The sequence below is a fragment of the Protopterus annectens genome, chromosome 9.part0 (genome assembly GCF_019279795.1).
Source record: "Protopterus annectens isolate FY-2018-M chromosome 9.part0, PAN1.0, whole genome shotgun sequence".
Classification (NCBI taxonomy): Eukaryota; Metazoa; Chordata; order Ceratodontiformes; family Protopteridae; genus Protopterus; species Protopterus annectens.
In genome coordinates, this window is record NC_056743.1 from 1,311,868,412 (window position 1) to 1,311,893,137 (window position 24,726).

The 24,726-nt window shown below is 37.5% G+C and overlaps 1 protein-coding gene across 1 annotated transcript in view; it reads right to left on the bottom strand.

The window, feature by feature from the left end:
- LOC122812033 (prosaposin-like) overlaps positions 1-24,471 on the bottom strand; it is a 162,794-nt gene extending 138,323 nt beyond the window's left edge. Inside the window, exon 1 of the mRNA XM_044084276.1 lies at positions 24,357-24,471. Coding sequence (XP_043940211.1) covers positions 24,357-24,402 — 46 coding nt within the window. The 5' untranslated portion in view covers positions 24,403-24,471. The remainder of the gene's footprint in view (positions 1-24,356) is intronic.
- Positions 24,472-24,726: the final 255 nt, after the last annotated feature.

The window sequence follows — 24,726 nt, forward strand, 5'->3', positions numbered from 1 at the left end:
TGAAAAAACAAATTGCTTTAGACCAAAAGTCCTGCTACTCCAAGCTTCAAAACAATCATTGATCCAACCCCCCCCCAAAATTTGGAACAGTATATCTGCTCTCCTCTCTGCTGGCAAAAAAGACAATCCCTGCCCTGACCCTAACTCTCCAGATCATATCTTAGCTACCCAATTCAACTCTTTCTTTATTGATTCAATACCCAAGATCACCACATCATTCTCCAGTAACACTTCTACTCCACCCTCATCCCACACCTTCAACTCTAGTCCCACTGACATCAACACTACTCATCTCCCCCTCTTTACCATACAACCTATCTCTCTACACACCATAAAAACTTCTACTAAAACTAAAACCATGCTCTCATGCACCAGACAACCTTCTATCTAACTTCCATCTAACTTTCTCAAGCTAGCTGCAGATGGCATAGCCCTTCCCATCACCATAGTTATCAACCGTTCAGTCCAAGAATCCTATGTACCCCTCCTCTGGAAGAAAGCATTCAACATTCTCCCTCCACAAAGGATGCAAAACTACTGAAATCTCCAAACTTCCATCCTATAGTCATCCTATCCTCTATCTCAAAAAAGTTCTTGATTATCTCAAAAGTCCTTAAAAAATGCATACACTTGCAATTCCTTCCCTACCTCCTAGACAATCAACTTCTTTCTCCAACTCAAAATGGATTTAGACCTGGACATAGTACTACTACTGCCCTTCTCTCTTTCCTTGACATTATAAACTGCACCCGAGAATCTGGCAACATTGTATCTATCCTTCTCCTACACTTATCAAAGGCCTTTGATGTTTCCCACAAACTTCTCTTGTCCAAACTCTCTCTTCTCAATCTCTCCCCCTCCTCTATTAACTGTTTTTTTCAGTTACCTTTCTAATAGGCAGCAAGCTGTCAAGTGGAACAATAGTACCTCTTCCTTCCTTCACACTCCAACAGGTGTTCCACAAGGCTCTATACTGGGTCCCTTACTTTTTAACATCGTCATTAATAATTTTCATCAGTGCATTCCCAATACCAAACTTGTCCAATATGCCAGTGATTCCACCATAATTTGCTATGCTCAATCCATCCCCAAACTCAAGCATCTAACACAAGATGTCTTCTTTCGTTCTGAGTCTTGGATGCTGAATAATCACCTCTCTCTCAGTGCATCCAAAACCAAAATCATGATCTTTACCCCATCTAAGACCACCTCTATCAGTAAAAATTCCTTCTCCATAGTCAGTCAGAATAAGATTCCCATTGAAATCATCTTCCATACAAAACTTCTAGGTGTTATCATTGATGAACATTTAAAGTTTGACATTCATATACAAACTAGTATTAAGAAAACACACCAAAAGCTCAGAATGCTGTATCATCACAGCCATTATCTCACTCCCTCATCCAAACATATACTCTCTGTTTCCTACCTCATTCCCTCTTTCTTGTATGGAGCCCCTGTCCTCACCAACCTTCAGTCCTCCCTAAAGTCAAAACTGTCATCCTGCTACAATAAAATATCTAAGTTTGCTAGTGGGACCAAATCCTCCTCCCACCACTGTGATGCACTCCACTCCTTGGACTGGCAGGAACTCCCCCACTATCTCTCTTACATTCAACTGCTAACTGCTCACAAACACATTTTCAAAACCTTTAACTGCCCTTCCCTCTCCTCCATACTCACCTTGCATCATCCTAACAAACTACTCAGGTCCAGTAACCAGAACCTCCTCGAAGTGTACAAACCCTTACTCGCACCTAGGCAATTATGCCTGCACTCCATATTAGACTTATATACTCCAAATTACTTATGTTTTAATTTCATTCAATGCTATGTTACAACATCTTGCTCAAATGTTATTATTCTGTCTTCTAAATGTTATTATTCTGTCTTTTATATTACTATGTTTTATTAGTTTTTGAAAATTGCATTGTACTTGTTAACTTTGTTGACATTAGCTTTGTAATAATTGTATATGGAGCATTTCTCCCCAGGCGTCCATTGAAAATGGGCTCATTCTGGCCCAATGGACTTTCCTGGTTAACAAACTGCCAATAAATAAAATAAATAAATGCCAGTAATTTTGATTTAAGAACACATCTGAGCTGCATTAAATCCAAGCAATTTCTTTGTGTGTGTGTCAGTGATTGTGTGTGTGTGTGTATATACGCATATGCATGTGTGTGTGTGTGTGTGTGTGTGTGTGTGTGTGTGTATGTGTGTGTGTGTGTGTGTGTGTGTGTGTGTGTGTGTGTGTGTGTGTGTGTGTACATGCACGTATGTGTGTATAGGTGCATGTGCGTGCGTCCGTGTGTGTGAGTGTGCTTGTGTTTGTGTGTGTGTGTGTGTGTGTGTGTGTGTGTGTGTGTGTGTGTGTGTGTGTGTGTGTGTGTGTGTGTGTGTCTGTGTGTGTGTGTGTGTGTGTGTGTGTGTGTGTGTGTGTGTGTGTGTGTGTGTGTGTGTGTATTTGAGGGAATTTGGGATGAAACATTCAGAGACAGGACTACTTTCCTTCCCTGGGTAAGAGGACAGCTGACATTTATGTGGCACTTATTAATACTGACAATTGGCTGACTGACACACATACTTCAAGGCTAAAAACTGGAAACACTTATACACCCTATACTTATGACTTAGTGGCATGGCATGTTTTCCTTTTTACACACTCTTTGGGAAAGCAAAGATGGAAAGTATTACAGATTTGACTAACTACAGCAAAATTCATGTGCAAGGATCTTGACTCTAGATCTCTGGGCAGGGGATGTGGCATTGTCATTTGTTAAGGCATGAAGAGAGCTGGGCTGGGATTTAAGACCATTTGGAGCCAGGATCACTAGGTAACGTAAAGGCCCACATTTTTTTGTCTTACTGCATTTTTATTTTGTAACAGAGTTTTAACGTGATAGCTTTTGTGCATTTTTAGAAATCTAAAAGAATTTACAGTTGAAGCACTAGTTTTTTTTTATATTTTCTTTCAGAAGTAAAATAAAAGCTATGTTTTAGTGAAACTCAACACACTCCATTCCTATGCTTTGAAAGTGTTTGTATGCACTGAAATGTCTGTTTGGGAAAAGTAGTCTTATCTGCAGGTTTCACATATTTGCCTGTATGCATGTATCTGCACAAATACTTGATTGTGTGTATACAAATACAGTGTGGCAGTTAGCACAAATAATCAAAGTTGTGACTTGTTAATGAACTGCTTCTTCTATAAAGAGTATGGGACTCATAGGTTCATGGGTGATTACTAGGCTAAAAACCCCAAGGAACCTTTTTAAACATAGGCATGCTTCACAAGTGTATCTGACACGTTTTGATACCCTAGGGTTATTTTACAGAGTACATGCAGGCATGGGCATGACTGGTCAAGCATTTAGAAGCAGCCTCTGTCTAATACAGATGTAGGTGCCAGACCAGGGGTAAAGTTCCAGTTCCTCATGTAGTGGACTACATTACCTGAATTGATTTAGGGAAGAACTCTGCTTCACCTGGATGGGAAGCCTGTTCCAGATAAAGGGTAGTCTCTGAGACACATGCCTGTTCCTCCTACATGTTCTATTTATGTTGCAGATGAGGTTTAGGTCCCTAGATCAGGTAATTCTGATGCTGTTTGTTTTGTAGATGTGCAACAGGATCATCAAAGTGGCACTAGAGAGTGCATTGAAGGCCAGGCATTGCTTGCCACTCAGCAGTCTGGAGGTGACTGAGTAGAGTGATAGGCCTTTGAGGTGGTACATATAGGATATATTGTTTATGCCCTGTATTCTTTTTGGAGGAACGCTCTCTGGGTGCTACAGTTGTTGCATATGCCTGGTCAATTACATATCAAAGTGAGTGTTGTATTCAATGGTTAGTCTGATGAGGGCTGAGTATAGCTGAACAATTATATCCTTGGTCCTGGATGCCATATCCATGGTCATACGTTGCACAACACAGAATAATTTCCTTATTACCCTAGACTATAATGGTCAAAAGCCAGGTTACTGTTGACATATATTCCCAAATCCCTAACCACTGAATCTACTCTTAGGGGTATGTTAGCAATATGGTAGCTTCAGGGAGCATCTTGTTTGGTAGCCTCACCACTATTAAGCTGTAAAGGATAGATTGCACCAGTTATCTGTGCTTAATAAGGGACTTACATTTATTCCTGCATGTTAAATTGATATTCCACAAATTTTATCAGAAATTAGGTATTTTATCAGATCTTTGAATCTGTGTATTATGTTTATATTAGACCTGATGACAAAGCCTTATTCCCGAGTCCAATCTTACTGTACAAATTTTTGAAAAAGCTTTAGAGCATGAGATATATTTATTGTATCATAATTGAGATCACTTTAAGGATTCATTTTATAACTTAACTGCATATGACTATTAGGCTATTACGTCTTTAGTGGAAAATGACCAAATTGTAATCAAGCATGCAGATAAGGGGGAAGGAGTTGTGGTGCTTAATTCTAATTATTATGTTGAATTCTACTGATTATAAGAAAATTGCTGCACTTCAAAGGAATGATATTGCAAAGGAAGTAAATAATGTTTTGCATGAAATGTATACAACAAGGGGTCTAATTTTTGATTTATATAACTGTTTTACTACTACCACCCCAATAACAGACATTATTTATGGGATAACTAAATTACACAAGTGTAGAGTCAGACAACCATTGAGACCAATTGTCTGGCAAGGGGGTGGGTCATAGAATCTATCTTCAAATATCTAGATTTAGAAATAAATGTTTGCAGTGTGCACATACCATCATAAAGGATTCATCTGATTTCTTTAAGGATTTGTACAATTGGGCTAAGGACAGAGATATGGCTACATGCTATCTAGTTACTATGGATGTCAACTCCTTCTTTACATGCATACCTAATGATATTGGAATTGACTATGTTAGACATATTTAACCCAATGTTCTTATTTTGAAGCTCAGAAGATATGCAATTTATGTCATTTGCTGCATATTGTGTTAGTTAGTTAATAATATCCTTTTATTTCAATCACAGATATATCAACAGGTTTTATGTGTTGCCATTGGCACACCTGTAGCTAATACATATACAAACATCATAATGCTCATATGGGAAGTTGAATATATTTTATCTGTATCTAATAACCCATTTCAAGCATATATTGATATTTACTGCAGGTTTGTTGATGACTTGCTCCTTATACGGACAAGAACATTGATGGAATTTGAATCATTTTTTTTAATTTATCAGTGGTTGTACTGAATTTTTGTGGCTTAAAAGAGATATTTCACTTCACAGAATAGATTTATTGGATATTACTTTGATCAAGACAGAGAGAGGATGGTTAGATATTAACCTCTATAAGATGTTAGGTAAAAGAAATATGTATTTGCATCATACAAGTATACATCCTCCATTTATATTTATGAATGTGGTGGAAAATCAAATTAAGCGCATAGCCAGATTGCATACGGATGATTTCCAGTGATTTTACAGTTAGATAACACTGCAACAGATTTTTCACATAGGGGATATTACAAAAGTAATATTCCTAAAAATTAAAAATAGTGTTATCCATGGCCGATGAACTGTTACAAGACCTATCTATGCTGTAAAATGCATTTGCAATAAGTATTGGCCAATTATGTCAGCAATACTTGAAATTATAACTAAGATAGGTGATAGACCTATTTTTGGTTGTAAAAGAAGTCTTAACTTAAAGCAGAGGTTATATTATAAAGAGCAACCTAGAAGCTGTACCTTTTTTAGAACCAACAATGTAGGAACATATACATGTAATAAGTGTGTGCACTGTATAAATATTAATACTGAGAAAGCTTTTATACACCCTGTCACAAAAAAGATATTTAATATATATGCATATTAGAACTGTGATACAAGAAATGTTATTTATTTAGCTACATGTCAAACTTGTTCACCATATTACGTTGGTAAGACCAACAGAAGGCTTAAAGATTATATCAGTGGTCATTTATCAGAGATTAAAAGGAAAGTAAATTCTAATGTACTTTATAAACTTATTGAAAGTTTTGGTGTTACACACTTTTTTTAGGTTTATGATTTTATTTAAGTTAGATGATCCCATATGAGGAGGTGACCTACTGCAAAATACTGAACTGAAACAATTTAAATGGATATTAGGGCTGGAAGTGTACATTCCACCAGTCTTGATTTTTGTGTCTTTATTTCCATTGGATTTGTCACATAATTTTATTGGATAAGTCAGGATTTCCAGTCTTTCAAGGTCCACATAATGGGACATGTTATTCCAAGTCCCAATACTCTATACAGTAAAACTGCAACTGTATAACAGCAGATTGAAGCTAATAACAATCCTAGTAATTTATTAATTCCTGGTTGTTCCCAAAGTGGCTATACAAGGTTGAAAACCTTAAAATGTCACTTCATTAATGGCAACCCTTCTTTCTTCAGTTAAGATACAAAACTAAGTACCCTAAAATTACACTTGTTAATATAAGCAGCATAAATAATATGTGGGCTTCACTAAAGGCATGGATTGAGACCAAGGCAATAATCTTATGTACCTAATAATAATGTCTCTAACATACTTCAACATATGTTCAAGAGCTTCTTTAACAGCCTGCATAGACCAACTAAAGAAGGTTGACGTCTGTTGCTTGTCAGAAATAGTGTATCTATTTCTGCCACCCTCATAGCTAGAGACTCACCTGATAATTGAATATATCCAAAGCATGTGAAACAGTCTCACACCAGATCTTGCTAAACAAACTAAACCAATATCACCTATCAAATTCCACTCTTACCTGGTTCTAAAGCTACTTAACTGACAGGTACCTAGCTGTGAAATGGGAAAATTCTCTCTCTCCTCAGCTGCCCATAACTATAGGAGTCCCACAGGGTTCCATCTTAGGACCACTACTATTCACAGTCTTCACAAATGACCTCCATGCCTCCACATAGCATGCATCTATCATTCAGTATGCAGATGACACTACCTTAATCTGTGCTGCACAAAACATTCCTACCCTCCTGCAAACAACTCAACTAGCATTCTCTGACATTGAAAACTACCTTACCAAAGCCCAACTTATCCTCAATCCAAAGAAAACTCAGCTTATGATTATACCCAATTCTAACAAAAACACTAACAGTCAGTTCATTATTTGTTCCGCAAATGCTACTCCAATTGCTCCAGTGGCACAGGCTAAGCTATTAGGAATAACCATAGACTCCCACCTAAAATTTGATAGTCATCTCAACTTAACTATTAAAAAAGTACATGCCAAAGTGGGATCACTCTACCGTATCAAACCATTTCTTACAACAGCACAAGATCAGTCATTGCTCACTCCCAACTTCTATCAACCCTACTCTATGCATCTCCCATTCTGAGTAATCTCAACAAAACTGAACTAAGCAAAATGGAAGCCTGCTATAACAGAATTGCCCGCTTTGCTGCACATTGCTCATATAGAACTCATCACTGTACTGCTTTGAGACAGCTCCACTGGCTTGAACTGCCCAACCTCCTAACCTACAATCAGCTCTGCCTCTGTCATTCTATCTATTACCTCCTCAATATGTGTCCTGCCCTCAAAAACCTAGTACAACATCACTCAGCTAAAAGGCCTCTTATATTATCAAGCAAACTACTACTAAAAGCCACCAACAGCTACAATAGCTTTGGAGATGCACTATATAGTAGTTCAGTGGCTAAAAAATGGAACTCTGTCCCCACTAGCATTCAAAACACATCATCCAAAGCCTCCTTTAAAGAGCTCATCAGGCAACATCTCAAGCAAAGTTGGCAGTGCCATGATTGCTCCCCAGGCTAGTGAAAGAGGATAAGGTATACATACTAAATCTAGAGTACTTGATAATAGTTTTCAGTCTTACTCACAAACACTGGCTAATCTACAATATATGTACTGTACCTGTGTACTATGTATGTATTCTACCTATGTTCCTAATTTCAGCTGTACACCACAAATCTATTAATTACATTTATTTTTAAATTAATATTTTTTGTTTGTTCTCTCCACTGTAACTGTTGATGTGCCGCATACCACTGTAAAAACATGTCTTTTGTAATTTGTGTGTATACTGATCATGTCTAAATAACTAAATGTATCTGTAATTTTTCTTTGTGGAGCTTTTCCCCCCGGGCCTCTGCTGAAAAAGGGCATTTTCAGCTCAGTCAGACACCCCCAGCTAACAAATGTAAAATAAAATAAATAAATAAATAAGAGTTCAAATCTCAGTGGGATTATGGCATAATTAACATTTATGAACTCTTTAAAACAAAATAAGGATGTTCTGTACATTGCTCTACCATTCATTTTTTCAAACTGTATCTGATGCACAGACCTCTTACATGAACAGATGGAACTAGATTCACAATAAATTGGACCTACACCTAACCCAAACATTGAAAAATGCTTGATAATGCACTAAACTAATTAGCCCATTGAGTATCACTTTAAACATAGCAATTCCTGAAACAGTTTGCATAAAACATTCCAATAGCCAAGTGGCTTGCGTCAAAAAGTGCAGTCACTTTTTTATGTGTAAATGATTGGCATTCATAAAACTCTTTAAACTAATGGTTGTTATAAGATGGACCCTTATTAGTCATAACTCTTTCTGGCATTACAAAAATAACAAATATTTTATAAAGCATTGAAACTACTGTATGTGAGGATACCGAATGTAATTAATCTCCCCTTAGAATGCTATCGTCATTATTATTATTATCGATAATATATACACATGTGGCTTTCTTTGTCTCTGTTTTCATTGTGTCTTTCTGCTATGTGTCATCTTCTTCTAATGCCCCTTGTAGACACTGTCTCTGATGCATTAATTATTACTCACATTTCAGCTTCTGCATACTGCATCCTAGTAACTATTTTACTTTCTTACATTTTCACAAATAGTTTCCTAAGTCTAGGCACTAACTTTTATAAGGATACTGACTAACACAGTATGTGTATTACCTTTTATAATCCTGTTTCTTCTCTATGGCATTTAGACATCCTTTTCTTTTTGTCTGCTATAACAGTTCACTTTGTTTTTCTTTTATAACTATTGTTCCCTTTGCTTCTATTTGTTAATATGTTAGTCTTTGCTTCTCTCATTCTTTGTTGCCTCACTTTCTGAAATATTAATGGATTTAGTAAAATCTAGCATGTGCAAACACTTCCTTCTGTTTGTTATTCAGTCAAGTCCCGTCTTTCATTTGATATCACTGTTTTTGCTATAATTTTAATAACCTCTTTGCATTTGAATCCTTCACTATTCATTGCCCAAATTTTGGAAAAATTAAGGGATCTGGCCAATTCTAACATTTTGTGGAGTGTTATTTCTAGCCTGGCCCTTTCTTCACCCTGCAACTGCTGTATGATCACATCATTTGTGTTTTAGTTTTCTGCTAAAATCAAATGTTAACATTACAGAATTTGCAGTTTCTAATTAGTACTCTTAGTATACAGTAACATAAATGTATGAATTCATTCTCTTTATTTCTTCCTTTTTTGAATTTATATATTTTTTATATTTTGCATTTTGCTTGGGCTCAAAATGGCTGTGCAGCTTATCTAGCACTTGTTGAAATATGAAATCTGATTCTATTATAACTATTATGACTTGAGATATATATATATGTGTGTGTGTGTGTGTGTGTGTGTGTGTGTGTGTATATATATATATATATATATATATATATATATATATATATATATATATGGATTCACTTTATATCCTCGAAATACTGAAATGTTGAAATTTAGTATTTCGAAGCGATAAAGTCGAAAATTTAAAACCACGAAAACTCAGAACCGCAAAATTCAAAATATTGCATACCGGAGATTTTGAATTTTGCGCTTCTACTCCACGCACACCTTCCTCCCCACACACAAACACAATCTCTCTACTACATAAAAGCAGGGGGGGCAAGCCCCCCTCCACCCCCCCATGTGGGGGGCTGCACCCCCACACACCCCCTACTTAAATATTCTCACTCTGAGGTCATACTACATACAAACACACACAAAGCACCACCACACAAGCTGCATTCTCCTCGCACACACACATCACAGCAACAAAACGCACTGACACACACCACAGCCCCTACCCAAAACCCTTAACACACACTTACCTGAATCTATAACCACAGCAAAACCTCAGAAGCATGAAATTCAAAACCTCCAGTATTCGAGGTTTTGAATTTTGCGCTTCTGAGCTTTCGCTCTTCTCAGGATTCTACTTTATGAGCTCGAAATACTGAATTTATATATTTCAGTACTTTGAGCTTCTAAAGTGAATCCATATATATATATATATATATATATATATATATATATATATATATATATATGTATATAGTGCATTTGCTCTCCTGCCATGCATAACTATAAAGTAGTTATGGTTCCTTGAACTTGATTTCTGTTTTGGAGTTAGGCTTAGAGCAATCTTGGTTTTATTTTACATAAATACATGAAATGTATTATGGTCAATACACCGATCTTTTCAACTTTCATTGCTTGATAAAATAAACAGATGAGTAAGTGTTTCCTGTTTAGATACTCTTGCAGGTTGTTAACACAGAATCATTATTATTATGCTTTTATACAAGAAACACTATAACTTCCTAGAATCATAATGCAATACATAAGTGTTCTGCATTCTAAATGTGGCCTGACATCAGTCACTTCTTTAAGTTCAAGGACAGCTACAGCATAAGAAAGACTGTATCATTTATAGTCCTCCATCTAAAGTATTCTATCTCTATGCATAACCTTTTTGTCTGAAATATACAATATATCCAGTCCATAACATGCAAATGCAAATAACACAAACATATCATTGTTTATATAATGCATAAGGAATTCATATATCCCTTTGTGAAGTCTTTTGTTAGTTTTTCTTCAAAAGATGCCTTAAAAGTGCAGATCTCAGAATAATCCTTTTTCTTAGCATTGATATTGAAGAACCAGAGATGTAATTAAAGAACAGGTTGAATAATGATTGCATGGATCTGCACCATTTTTATGGAGTAACATTTGTGAGGGAAGCTGTCTACATTTCCAAATAGTTTGGATATTGGATGCTGTTTTATGAACACATTTAGTTTATCACCCTCCAGCTGCATAAAGTCATTAATATCAGAAATATTTTCAATTTCTTAATAGCTTTAATAATAATATTCTAACTTTAGAACCAATAATATACTAAAAAAATATATTTTTAAATCTCTGATGTAAGTCACTTTCATAATTCCCATAATGACTGCAAACTGCACCAGAATCATAAGTTACATGTAAACTATTGCTTGCTCTTTAAGCGATTATGAGAGTTCTTGTTATAATTCCTTACCATAACCTCTTAGTCTGAAATCCATTTTAGCTCTTCAATCTTAACTTTAAATGTAGAATGATTGCTTGTCAATTTACATTCATGTTCATATGATGATTAAAATGTGTTTTTGTTAAAATTAGGATCATGCTTTTTGTGTGAAAGTACATGTTATTTTCAAAATTTCAAACATGGTTTAAGTCCTCTTCCACAAAGCAAAAATGTCACAAAGAAATCAAAAGCAGCAGAGCATATGCCTTTAGAAATTGAAATTATGAACAACTTCAAGCTTCCATTGGCTTTCAAAGCCATTATTGTAACTGAGAGGAGTAGCATTTCCCATGGGGGGGGGGGAGCGTTGTTTTTTAAGTATTAAATCTAAGTGCAAAGCTGTTTTATTAACTTATGACTCTTCTCATTGTCAATTTACTGCTTGTGTCAAACTAATTTGTGATTTAGCAATGCTATTGTTTACATAATCAAATAAAACATTTAGGACAGTAAATATGTACAATTATGCTGAAAAAAAAATAATATTAGTTAAATAATTAAAGAGATTACTAATGGTGAAAAGAGATAAAAGTGGGATTCACCTGGATCAACCTTTTTTCCAGCCACAGATGTTAGTCATATTTTTTCTTGTCTTTTGAGCTAATGATATACAAAGGCTGGGATTGTAGAACAGTTATGGTAGCATTGTAGAGGGCCTCTGCCATCCTGATGTGATATGTGGGAAACCTGCAGCATCTGCTGCATGATGTCATACATGGAGGTGGGGACCCTTAAGACTCTCTAATGCTACTCTTTTGCAGCAACTGAATGGGTTAAATGTTATGCCATTGCAATATAATGTGTTTCTGTAAGATCACATGCAAATTAATCTCATTACATATTCCTGTTATAGACTGAACCTAGGTGAACCCACTGCTTAGCTGCTTAGCTGTGGAATGTCTTTGAATTTGGAAGCCCCCCCAGAGTGCCAACCCTTCATCAGACATGATAAAACATACTTGACTGGATATACGTCTGTCATTCATTCATTATCACACTTGCAAATACAGGGAGAATATACTGTGTTGTGGTACTAATGAACTGAAGCCCAAATGACCTCAGAAAAGGTGATTCAAGTTAAGCCATCTCTGTGGCACAGATGGATATTGATTAGTGGCTTGAGTACCCATACAAGCTGGCCCTAAAGAATAGGACTGAGTGGCATCTTCCAAGTGACCCATAGTAGGGGAATGGATGTGGCTCTGTCTTCTCACTTGGGTGACACCTTTTAGGAGCACTAGGTGTTATGCTGTGGAGAATGGCTTTAGGGACCCTGTGCTGGCTTTGTATAGCTGCACACACTGGAGAATTCTACATGTGGAGGTATATTCCTCACAGTGACAGCATACTGTAAAGATCAAGGATTCACCAGTAGACCAGCTTCTCCACAGGGGAGCTTAGGTCTACCTGCAGGCCAACAAGCTGGCTCACACCCTCCCACCTGACGGAATCAGTGAGTGAATAGGGATTTTCAGGCAGAAATGAATGAACCAGGGCATCTCACCTAGCCTGGGAATGCCAAGCTCCTGTCTCACTGAATGAATGGATGGATTGTATGCAGGTAGAAGAGTCAGTGAGAGAGGTCCTGTGGGGAAGTAAAATAAAAGAAAAATGATCAGAATAATCTCCATTACCTACAAGAATTAAAATGTAGAAAATTATTTGGCTGTCAATCAAAATGTTCACAGCATGGAGAATAAGTCTACCTATACGCTAGTACAAGTAATGTGGGCTATTGGTGTTTCTGCAATGTAATACCTGCAGTTCCCCTATCAGCATAGAGGATGAATATGATCTACACTGGGAAGACCTTTCAATTGAATGGGCCATCTATTACTTAGGTTTTTTTATATTTGTGTTGAACACCAATGTAAAATTTCTAAGAAGTGCAGGGTTGCAAACCCTGTTGCATTTTGTAATTTAGTGTCGGGCTCAATGATTCCCCACTAGCCTACGCAGCTAGGAGGACTGGGGCATAGTGCTACTGCTTGGGGTAGCATGACACTGCAAATGTAACTTGTTTTGAAATCTTGCATAAACTGTGCAGCAAACTGTACTCAGGTCATTCTATTACTGCTACAATCATTCACTTAACAATCAGAGATCTCCTTTAATTAACCCAGAGCTCAGCCACCAGATGATTGTAAATAAGCTTTCTAGTACTAGTGTACAAGGACAAAGGAGATGTTCACAAATGTGAGCAGTACAGAGGTATCGACCTCCGGTTATACTGCATGAAAGTGCTGGAAACAGTGATGTGTAAACAAAACACTGAGTAGCAGAAAGTAAGCTGTGAAGTGAGTACTTCAGATTCAAGTCAGGATGATGTACAACTCAGCTGATGTTTTTAGTGAGACAGATCATGGAGAAGAAATTGGAGATGATTCCTAGCCTTGGGAAAAGCAAATGACAAGTTCCCAAGAAGACTGACTTTTGCAGCCCTGTGATGGTTTGACGTTCTGGTAATATTGTTAGAATTAGTCCAGGTTATGCAAAATGTTATAATGATACAAGTACAGACAGAGTTTGGATGTACAGAGGGGTTTCCAGTGGGAGTGGGTGTACATCAGGGTTCAGCCTGAGCCTGAGGCCATTCTTGCTTATACTAGGAATGGACTTCATCAGAAAAGATATCAGAGGGGGAAAATCAACAAAGCTGCTGTATACAGACCATGTGACACTACAAGTAAACTCTGAACGGGAACTTCAACAAATGACAGTAGAAAACAAAGCAACACAACAACAAAGATAGGAGAACGCAGTGTAAAACTTCAGAAAATGAAATGTTAATGCAATGTAAAACTGAAGGCACATGGGGTGAAACTGGGCACAGACACAACAATAGTCATGGCAGCAAATGGGGAAATCAGGAGAAGTTGAAAATTAACATAGAAGAGAAAACAGCAGATAATATTAACAGCTTTAAATATATGGGGGTGTTGCTAAGAAGAAGGGAAGTCTAAATGAGTAGGTTAAATCTAGAATCAGAGGTGCTGCAGACAACTGGCACAGAGTGTCAGGAGTAGTGTGTGACAGAAGAGTGTCAAAGAAGCTGAAAAGTAAGGTGTATGAAACAGTGGTGTGACCATTGTTGCTGTATGACATAAAATCTAGACAGTAAAGGCAGAGTAGTTGAAGATGCTTGAGGTTATGGAGTTGATGTTCCTGATGGAGCTGATGTTGGGTAGCATGAGTACATTGTCTGACAGATGAAGAAATGAGGATGTAAGAGTGGAAGCCAAAGTAGCTCCAGTTGCACAGATGGCAAAGGGGAACAGATTATAATGATTCTTCCAGATGTACAGCAAACAGAAGGTGATTTGCTAAAGCAGTTTTGGGAGAGAAAGAAAGAAAGGGGAGATTAGAATTCCCAGTCAAGAAGTGGATGGATTGTGTGAAGGAAGAAATGTGACAGGTAATGATGACTGCCAAAGAAGGTAGTATGGTAGCTCTGAATTGAGAGAGGTGGTGACACTTGACAAAACATCATGACTCCCATGTATAATAGGAAAAACATAATTTTATTTTAGTTTACTGGGAAAGTCCAACTTGGAATGAAGCCAATTTTCAGCGGAGCCCTGGGGCGAAATGCTCCAGATGCATGTCTTTGTAATGTGGGAGGAAACTGGAGAAAACCCACACAAACACAGGGAGGACATGCAGACTCCACACAGAAGGCACTCCAGCCAAGAATCAAACCAGAGAACCTCTTGATGCGATGTGACTATGCTACCACTGCACCACTGTGCCGTCCGTAATAATGATTATGATGAGTCATTCTGAAATAGCATTGTCTGAAGTTATACTGTGAACATTAACCTACATTACCTAAGCCACAGAGTACGCAGTTAATTCATTACATTTTTTTGAAAGGATTTCTAAACTGAAATGTAATAAGAGTAAGGCAAATGCCACATTAGTAAATCAACTGAACTTATAAATATAACTGGAATAGCAATCATTAAAATACTTAGGAGTTACATTACCTTAAACAGTGAACCTGATTACAAAACTATTAATAGACTTGAATACAGTATGAAACTAGAATAAGATTTACATTTGAAGATATGTGGAGCCTGATCAAAATTATACTATGGTGAGCTTCTGGAATGCTAATGGCTTCTAGGATGAGTAGCAAACTGGTTTCGTAGAGCAGGGCCCTTATTGTTCAACTTGATCCATTTCTATGACTTGGTCACCTCAGAGGTAGACAGAGGGAGTCCAGTGAATCTAGTGTATCAGAATTTGAGGACGACCTTTGACACCATATCACACAATAAATGTATATATAGGAACAGTAGGAGAAGGTGATAAATGATGAGATGGTGACAAAACTGTTCGGATGACCTGAAGAACAGAATAGCTGCCAGAGGAAATTTGGTTGGAGAAATGGCAGTCACCAGAGGTGCTGAATATATAGGAACAGTAGGAGAAGGTGATAAATGATGAGATGGTGACAAAACTGTTCGGATGACTTGAGGAACAGAATAGCTGCCAGAGGAAATTTGGTAGGAGAAAAGGCAGTTACCAGAGGTGCTGAAAGGCACAGGGCAGAGACTGTTTCTGTTAGGCATATGTATGCCAGGTACCATTCTCAAAAATCCATGAGCAGCACACGCAGTCCCAACTTTTTAAACATTTATTAGATAACAACCTCCTCTCATCTGCCCCATACAGCGACAGGCCACACAACAGTACTATCACAGCTCTCCATAATTTTACCCATCATATCAGCTTTCACACGGAGTGTGGAAACTCTGTTTCCTGACTGTTCCTTAACTTATCTAAGTCTCCCCGGGCCTCCACTGAAAATTAACGTTGTTCCAAGTCGGACTTTCCTGGTAAACAAATGTTAAGTAAATAAAAATAAGTTTGGGTCTGTATCCCATTAGATTCTTCTCCACAGATTATCTGCTCTTGGCCTTGACATCTCTTATCTCACCTGATTCCATGGTTGCCTTTCTAATAGTCTACAGGAAATAAAAAAAAAAAAAAAACAATCATCATTCCTCCTCATTTCAGGCAATGTGCCATAAGGTGCAGATTTGGGCCCCATACTCTATAACAGTTTTATTAATGCCTCTACACTGCTACTAATGACACAATTGATATTTTGCATGCTATTGATGTTACACTGATAACCACAAGTAAGTCATACTGTTACTAATGACACAACTATCATTCAGTATGCTGATGGTGTTACACTGATAACTGCAGGTAAGTCATACTTTTAATAACACAACTGTCATTCAGTATGCTGATGGTGTTACACTGATAAAGGTAAGTCTTACTGTTACTAATGACACAACTGTCATTCAGTATGCAGATGGTGTTACACTGATAACCACAGGTAAGTCATACTGTTACTAATGGCACAACTGTCATTCAGTATGCTGATGGTGTTACATGGATAATCACAGGTAAGTCATACTGTCTCTAATAACACAACTGTCATTCAGTGTGCTGATGGTGTTACACTGATAACCACAGGTAAGTCATACTGTTGCTAATAACACAACTGTCATTCAGTATGCAGATGGTGTTACACTGATAACAACAGGTAAGTCATACTGTTACTAATGACACAACTGTCATTCAGTGTGCTGATGGTGTTACACTGATAACCACAGGTAAGTCATATTGTTGCTAATAACATAACTGTCATTCAGTATGCAGATGGTGTTACACTGATAACAACAGGTAACTCATACTGTTACTAATAACACAACTGTCATTCAGTATGCTGATGGTGTTACACTGATAACAGCAGGTGAGTCATACTGTTACTAATAACACAACTGTCATTCAGTGTGCTGATGGTGTCACACTGATAACCACATGTAAGTCATACTGTTGCTAATAACACAACTGTCATTCAGTATGCAGATGGTGTTACACTGATAACCACAGGTAAGTCATACTGTCTCTAATAACACAACTGTCACTCAGTATGCTGATGGTGTTACCCTGATAACAACAGGTAAGTCATACTGTTACTGACACAACTGTCATTCAGTGTGCTGATGGTGTTACACTGATAACCACAGGTAAGTCATACTGTTGCTAATAACACAACTGTCATTCAGTATGCAGATGGTGTTACACTGATAACAACAGGTAAGTCATACTGTTACTAATAACACAACTGTCATTCAGTATGCAGATGGTGTGGCACTGATAACAACAGGTAAGTCATACTGTTACTAATGACACAACTGTCATTCAGTGTGCTGATGGTGTTACACTGATAACCACAGGTAAGTCATACTGTTACTAATAACACAACTGTCATTCAGTATGCAGATGGTGTTACACTGATAACAACAGGTAAGTCATACTGTTACTAATAACACAACTGTCATTCAGTATGCAGATGGTGTTACACTGATAACAACAGGCAAGTCATACTGTTACTAATGACACAACTGTCATTCAGTATGCAGATGATGCTGCCGTGATAAACATGGCTAAGTACCTCCAAGAACTTTAGGAAAATACCCCAAAAAGCTTTTTCTTTAATAGGAAACCTGGCACACCACTTCTTACTTCTTGTTGAATAAGAAAACCAAGTTACTGCTTGTCACCCCAAAATCTGTATCCTCTAGAAAAAATAACTTCTCCTTCAGTTCATCAAGTAACATTCTTATTAAACTTGTGTCCCACACAAAGCTACTTGATGTTATTATAGATAACAACGTAAAGTTTGACATTCAAGTACAACAAGCTGTCAAGAAACCCTTCGGAAAAATTAGACTTCTACATCATAGTATAAACTGTTTTAACTAACAACTGCCAAAAAACAATCTCTGACTATCTCCTACCTTCGTAACTATACACTCCTCCCATCTACACCAACCTTCAGAAATCTCTAACACAAACTGAAAAATGCTATATCAAGATAGATAAACTCACCTCTAAACCAGTCTGCTAAATCCTACAACTGCCTACCCTTAAAACAGTCAGGTTCGCTAGAACTTACATACTATCTCTCTATCACCCAGTAAGCAACTGATCATAGTTTAATCTAAAATGAAAAATCTGCCCTGCACTCTCCTGCACTACAAACCTTAGTGGAACTCTTCACCCATACAGAGTTAATCCACTCCACAGGCAAGTCCCTATTAACCATAACTAACTAGTGCTGGCGTGTTCCTGTACTAAAATTATCTCTAAAATCTGGGACTCTAACCCTGCCATCATTAGACAGTGAACCAACCTATCCAGATTTAATAATGTGCTAAACGAACACATTTAAAACCCTTGGCTATGCTCCTACAGCTGCATGGGCTAGAATACCCCAGCCCTTGTACATTTCCTTACTCCATAAACATCAACAAAGTAAACTCTCAATGTAATGTTCCTACTGTGTTCTAACCCTTTGCCCTTGCTGCCACTTTTACTGTCTACTGTCTCTACTTCCCACATGACAGGTTTTTCCTCCAGTAAAATTTCAACCTATACTCATTGCGTTCTATAGCTATGTCAGCTTCACTACAACTTTCTCTGTCTCTGTATCACCTAAGAAATGTATACATTACCCACCTTTCCTCACTTATTCTCTGCTTTAAACTATTATTACCTCATCTGGGTTTCCTGCTCATATCCTCCACACCTCCTGTCTCTAATTTCTCCAGCCCATAAATGTAAAATTGTGATCTGACATTTTAAACCTCATTGTATATGCCAACTTGCCTTATATTAATATGTAATTACTCTATGTTTTGCTGATTGCAGATTTTCCGTAGTATAGTTGCCTTTCAGTTATTGTATGTCTGTCTATACTGTAACTTTCAGCTTTACATTTTGTCTTTATAAAATTGCCTGTTTTGTTACTGGAACTTTTCTCCACAGGCCTCTGAAGAAAAGGGGCTACCACAGCCCATTTGGACTGCCTTAGTCAACAAACGCAATAAACAAATGAATAAATAAATATAATGTTAGTACTGGACAGCAAGTTCAGAATGATTCCTGAGGTAACTTTTTGGTGGTTACTAATATCAGTAGTAATCTGTGTCAAGCCCTTCGAGGTTTGTAAGGTAAGCAATCTAATGATAGTTGGAGTTAAGTGTAAACAAGTAAAAAGCAATACATTTTGCTGAGGGGATCCAGGGTGAATAATGCAAAAATGTGAAAGAGCCATGGTTAAAGCTAAGAGGATACTGGGATATACAGCTACGAGTGTAATCTCATGAGACACTGCAGTCATTCTGTCAGTGGACAGAGTGTAAGTCATTATCTGGAATACTGTGTCCACTTCTTGTGGCCATAAGAGAATCGGACACTTGGGTAGCAGAGAGCAGAGACTGTTCAGAGGATATATACATATATATATATATATATATATATATATATATATATATATATATATATATATATATATATATATATATATATATATATATATATATATATACATATGTGTGTTTGTGTGTGTATGGATCACGTTCATTTGGCTGACAGTTCATTTGCCCGACAATTAGAAAAAGGCAAATGAAAGGTATATGTCCTTTTCCCCACAGTAGTGCGATCCTGGAGTTAGACTATATAGTTTGGGGGGGGGCAAAGCCTCCACCTTCTTTGGTCTTATATTGTCCAGTTTGTTTTTTTCTTGTTCACTAAAACCAAAATAGATGGGGGGTTTGCCCCCCCACACCCCACCTAACTATAGATTCTAACTCCAGGATCACACTACTGTGGGGAAAAGGGCATACACCTTTTATTTGCCTTTTTCTAATTGTCGGGCAAATGAACTGTCGGGCAAATGAACTGTCAGGCAATGGGGCTGCCTGCAATTTCTGGCGGGCAAATGAACTGTCGGGCAAATGAAGGTGACCTATATATATATATATATATATATATATATATATATATATATATATATATATATATATATATATATATATATATATATATATATATGTGGTAAGGGAGATGGAAGACAATGTAACAGAAGATTTAAAGTAGTATGATACAAGCATTCCCCATTTTCACAGCAAAGAAGGTGATCCAAGCAATTATAGGCCCATCAGCCTAACTAGTCTGATCTGCAAGACCATGGAATGCATTATCATAACCTTATAAACAAGGATATTGGCAGCTTCCAAATGCTTGACCTCACACAGTTTGATTTTATCAAAGGGAGATCATGCCTGTTAAACTTGATTGACTTCTTTGAAACAGTCACCAAAGCCATGGACAAGGGGAAGACGGTGCACACCGCCTACTTTGACCTAGCCAAAGCTTTTGACACTATTCCCCACTCTGGCATAATTGATAAACTCTCCCAGCTAGGCATCAACCCATATATTACCAGATGTGTAGCTAACTGCTCACTGATAGAACCCACTCAGTCAAAGTAGGGGAAGCTATCTCTAGTAATAGACCCATAATGAGTGGTGTACCCCAAAGATCAGATTTTGGAGTCTCTACTGTTTGGGATATACTTTTCTGAGGTGCAAGCCAAAACCAGTGGTCTGTAGCTGACCAAGTTTGCAGATGACTGCAAGCTGGGTGCTGTCTTAAATTCCCCTAGTGATGTAAACATCCTCCAAGAGGGCCTTACCCAAATTAATGACTGGTGCCAGAAGCACGGCCTCAAACTGAAGCCAAGAAATGTATCATTATCCCCTTTGGGGAAAAATGTCATCCCCACTAATTATCACATTAATAACAATGTACTGAGCAATCAGTCATGAGGGACTTGGGCACCAAGGTTGATAGCAGCCTGACTTTTGACCACCATGTTGCCTCCATTGTTTGGAAGGATTTCTACATGGCCCATGTCATAATTAAAGGTATTTAATCCAGGAACAAGGAGGTCATAACAGCCGTGTACTTCTCCCTTATCAGACCCATTATTGAGTACAATGCCCCCTTTGGCATGTACCTTGTCAAACACATGCAGCAGTTGGAGAGACCACAGAGGTTCCTGACCAGGAAAATCCAGGGTCTCAAACACCTATCCTATACAGGTAGGCTAAAAGCCCTGTCCCTCTACTCAGTCTCATACAGACTGTTCAGAGGTGACTTGTGTCTGGCATACAAGGCCATTTCAAACCCAGCCTTGATGGAGTTGCTGCTTATACATAACACAAACTCCACTCGTGCAACCCGCACACAAGGCCTTAACCTGGTATGTGACATTAATAGAACTTGTTGGCGGGATAGATTTGTGTCCCAAAGATTCCCCCATCTTTGGAATAGACTCCCTCTCCATGCCAAACAGAGTACCTCTCTAGCCCTCTTCAAATGGAACCTGGACAACTGGATGGGAAACAAAAACTATATCCCTGGGATCACACCTGTGTCCCTGTTGGACAGGGGAAACAGGTGCTGACTTTGAGGGAACATGGGTGAAATTCTTGACTAGGCTTATAAGGGCCTACAGACCAATATCCTAGTATCATCCTATGAACCTATGAACCTAGGTGAGATTCAGCCAGACAGACAGTGAAGATAACAGAGACGTAATACCACTTGCACAGGGCAAGACATCTCATGTTTGAAAAAAATGAGTTTTCACTCGTGTAATAGCATGCACAAATCATACAATCCACTTGATATGCAAAATTATATAGATTTGAATGATTGTTTTCAAAAGGCCAGGGCCAGCATTAGTGAACTTACACATTCACAGCACTTACCTAATATCCTTTCTGATTTGAGGCTATGTTGTTTCCTTACATATTACACAGTGGAATGCATTAAGTGAAACAGAAATATTTGACAGCACAGTTAATCAAGGTGAACTGTTTGTTGATCGAAGACTAATATTTTTCCAGGGGCATTAATGCCATTTTCACTCTCCCTGCACTTTTGTTTTATTTCACTTGTTTGCAGATTGAGTTTTTGATTTTTTTGATCAAACAGTTGCTTTCTAGGTAATTATCTGAGTGGAGTGTAGGATGGTGATCAGTGTTTTACTTCAAATTTGTTGCCCTTTCTTTCTATTTATGCAGCAGTGTATTTTATATAGCCAAGTAGTACCCTTACATAGTGCTCAATCTGTTTTTTTCCACATTTCTGTTTTCCTTATGAATTTCTATGTCTTTGCATGATTTTAGTGATTCTCTTGTTTGTAGACTATGTTAAGTGACATATACCCATTTAATCCTTTTAGAAAAAAATGCTGTTTGCCATGAATGAACTTTGTTGGTCAAGTAACACAAACTGCTCCACCATTTCATATTGCTGAAATAGACAAAGAGGCTGCTGGGGGTGGTACTGTATACTTTGGTTAAGATGGTGATTTACCTTCCCATAGTGACTGCTGTATCACAATGAATTTCCGCTGTATCAACTTTGGCAGGTGAGTAACAGTGCACACCCTTTATTGCAAAAGTTAGAGGTAAGTATGTTAGGTGGTAATATAATCTCAGGTAACAGCCACTATACAGGCAAACTTCCAGACCCACTATAAACAACAAAATTATTGGATATAAACATGCCTCATGTCTTGAACACTACTGTAGAATGTCCCTTGTTAACTGTGGTTAAGAATGTATTATGAGGTTAGTAAGACAGCAAGTATAGACATTGAGGGAACTGGCTGGAGCAGTTTGGGGACACATGGTGCTACCTTCCTCTGTGCAACTAAAAGAGAGATTTCTCTCCTTAAAACGAACCATGGGGCTGTATTTATAGATGCAGGATGTTATTCTTAAAGCTGGGCTGATGTAGATATTTGCTAAATGGTCACTATTTTGTCTTGATTTAATTAGGAAAATAGCTATTGAATTAAACATTACTAGGAACAGGGATCAGGGATAGGGCTTCACAGTGGAATAGATTTCGAGGAAATAAGGGTAGAAAAGGCATGTTAACATACTTGCAGCATGGTTTAGGGATTTTTGATTAAAAACTTCTAGTTCTGCCCAAGCGAGAGGGAACTAAGGCAGACATTCACTGCGGCAAACAATTTGGAAGTTGCACTTCCAGAAAACACTGCTTTATGGTTTGTGTTGACATTATCTCACAAAAGTCTGTGGACTGAATCATGTTACCTGTAGTGGCAAGGGCTGTTATAACTATGCACTGAAACAACCAGAGCATTCATCTTGCAGGGACCTGTGCAACTCATCTTGTAACATGCAAAGCAATTTCAGAATGTGACTGATTGCGGCTATAAGGTATGAGACTGTATGAATGGCAGCTTATTTCCCTAAAAGCTTTGTGATCAATGGATTGTTACTAGTGTGGAAATTAACATTTAGTACTAACATATGGTACTGTTACTAAGTTACTAATGATTCAAAAATTGTTTTATAGGTGTGTTTATGATATTTATTTCTTTTGTGCTGTTTGCTATGGTTTCTAGCCATTTTTAACTAACAGAAATGCTAGTTATTTTACCAACTATCTGAATAAGAGATGAGTCTTTAGGTGCAGAGCTCTCCATAAAATCATAGAGTTCCAGTCTGCCTTGAATTTGGAATGTAACTATCACAAACAACAGGTCTGTCTTCCTGAAAATACTCAGTGGTACAGCATCTGTCAAGCAAAATGTGAACCCAGGATACTCCTTCTGACCTGATTTGGATGTGAGGCTCACAAACATAGCCCTCAACCTGCCATCTCCTAAATGAGGAACACTACCTCTCATAATGTGGAACAAATGGGCAAAATGACAACTTACTAACAGCTTCTACTAGGAAGTTCATGGAATGGTTAACGTGATATTTTTACTTATAGAATAGTTATTTTAATAAATTAATATAATATAGTTCAATTTGCCATGAATATCAGTTAAAAAAAATTGCTAACACTGAATGTGTGACAGACTGTTTCAATGTGGAACTTCGAGGAACATTAACTTTTTTAAGAACCCAAAAGAAAAACATTCCTTGTAATGAGGTACACTTGACAGGTAAGCTCACAAATATGTTCAAAATGAAATAAATGTTTTTATGTGTCCTTTCTGCTTGTCATTATACACCTCCAAGGCCTAAATAAAAGCAAAGGACTTCACTTACCTGTGGTCTGTGCCCCAAAAGCCAAGAGAAGCAGGTAAAATATCATCTTTGAGTTATGATGAGAAGCTGCAGGATCCAAATAAAAACTGCTATTTTTTTTTTTTGTAGCAGACTTTAAAAGGATACGGCAAGTCATTTCCTCCAGATGTACAAACAAATGAGGATGTGAAATTTTAGTTTCATATCCTTTTCTTTATAAAAAATACTGATTTATTAATAACTCACAGTGTGTTTGTCATGCTTTTGGGCAATCTTGCTGCTACATTACTGCATTCACTTTCCTGTCACTGTAGCTGAAGCTGCAGATTCCAAACTAATGGTTTATATGTAACTATGGTCTGGGAAGAAGGATACGTTCACATGGTGATAA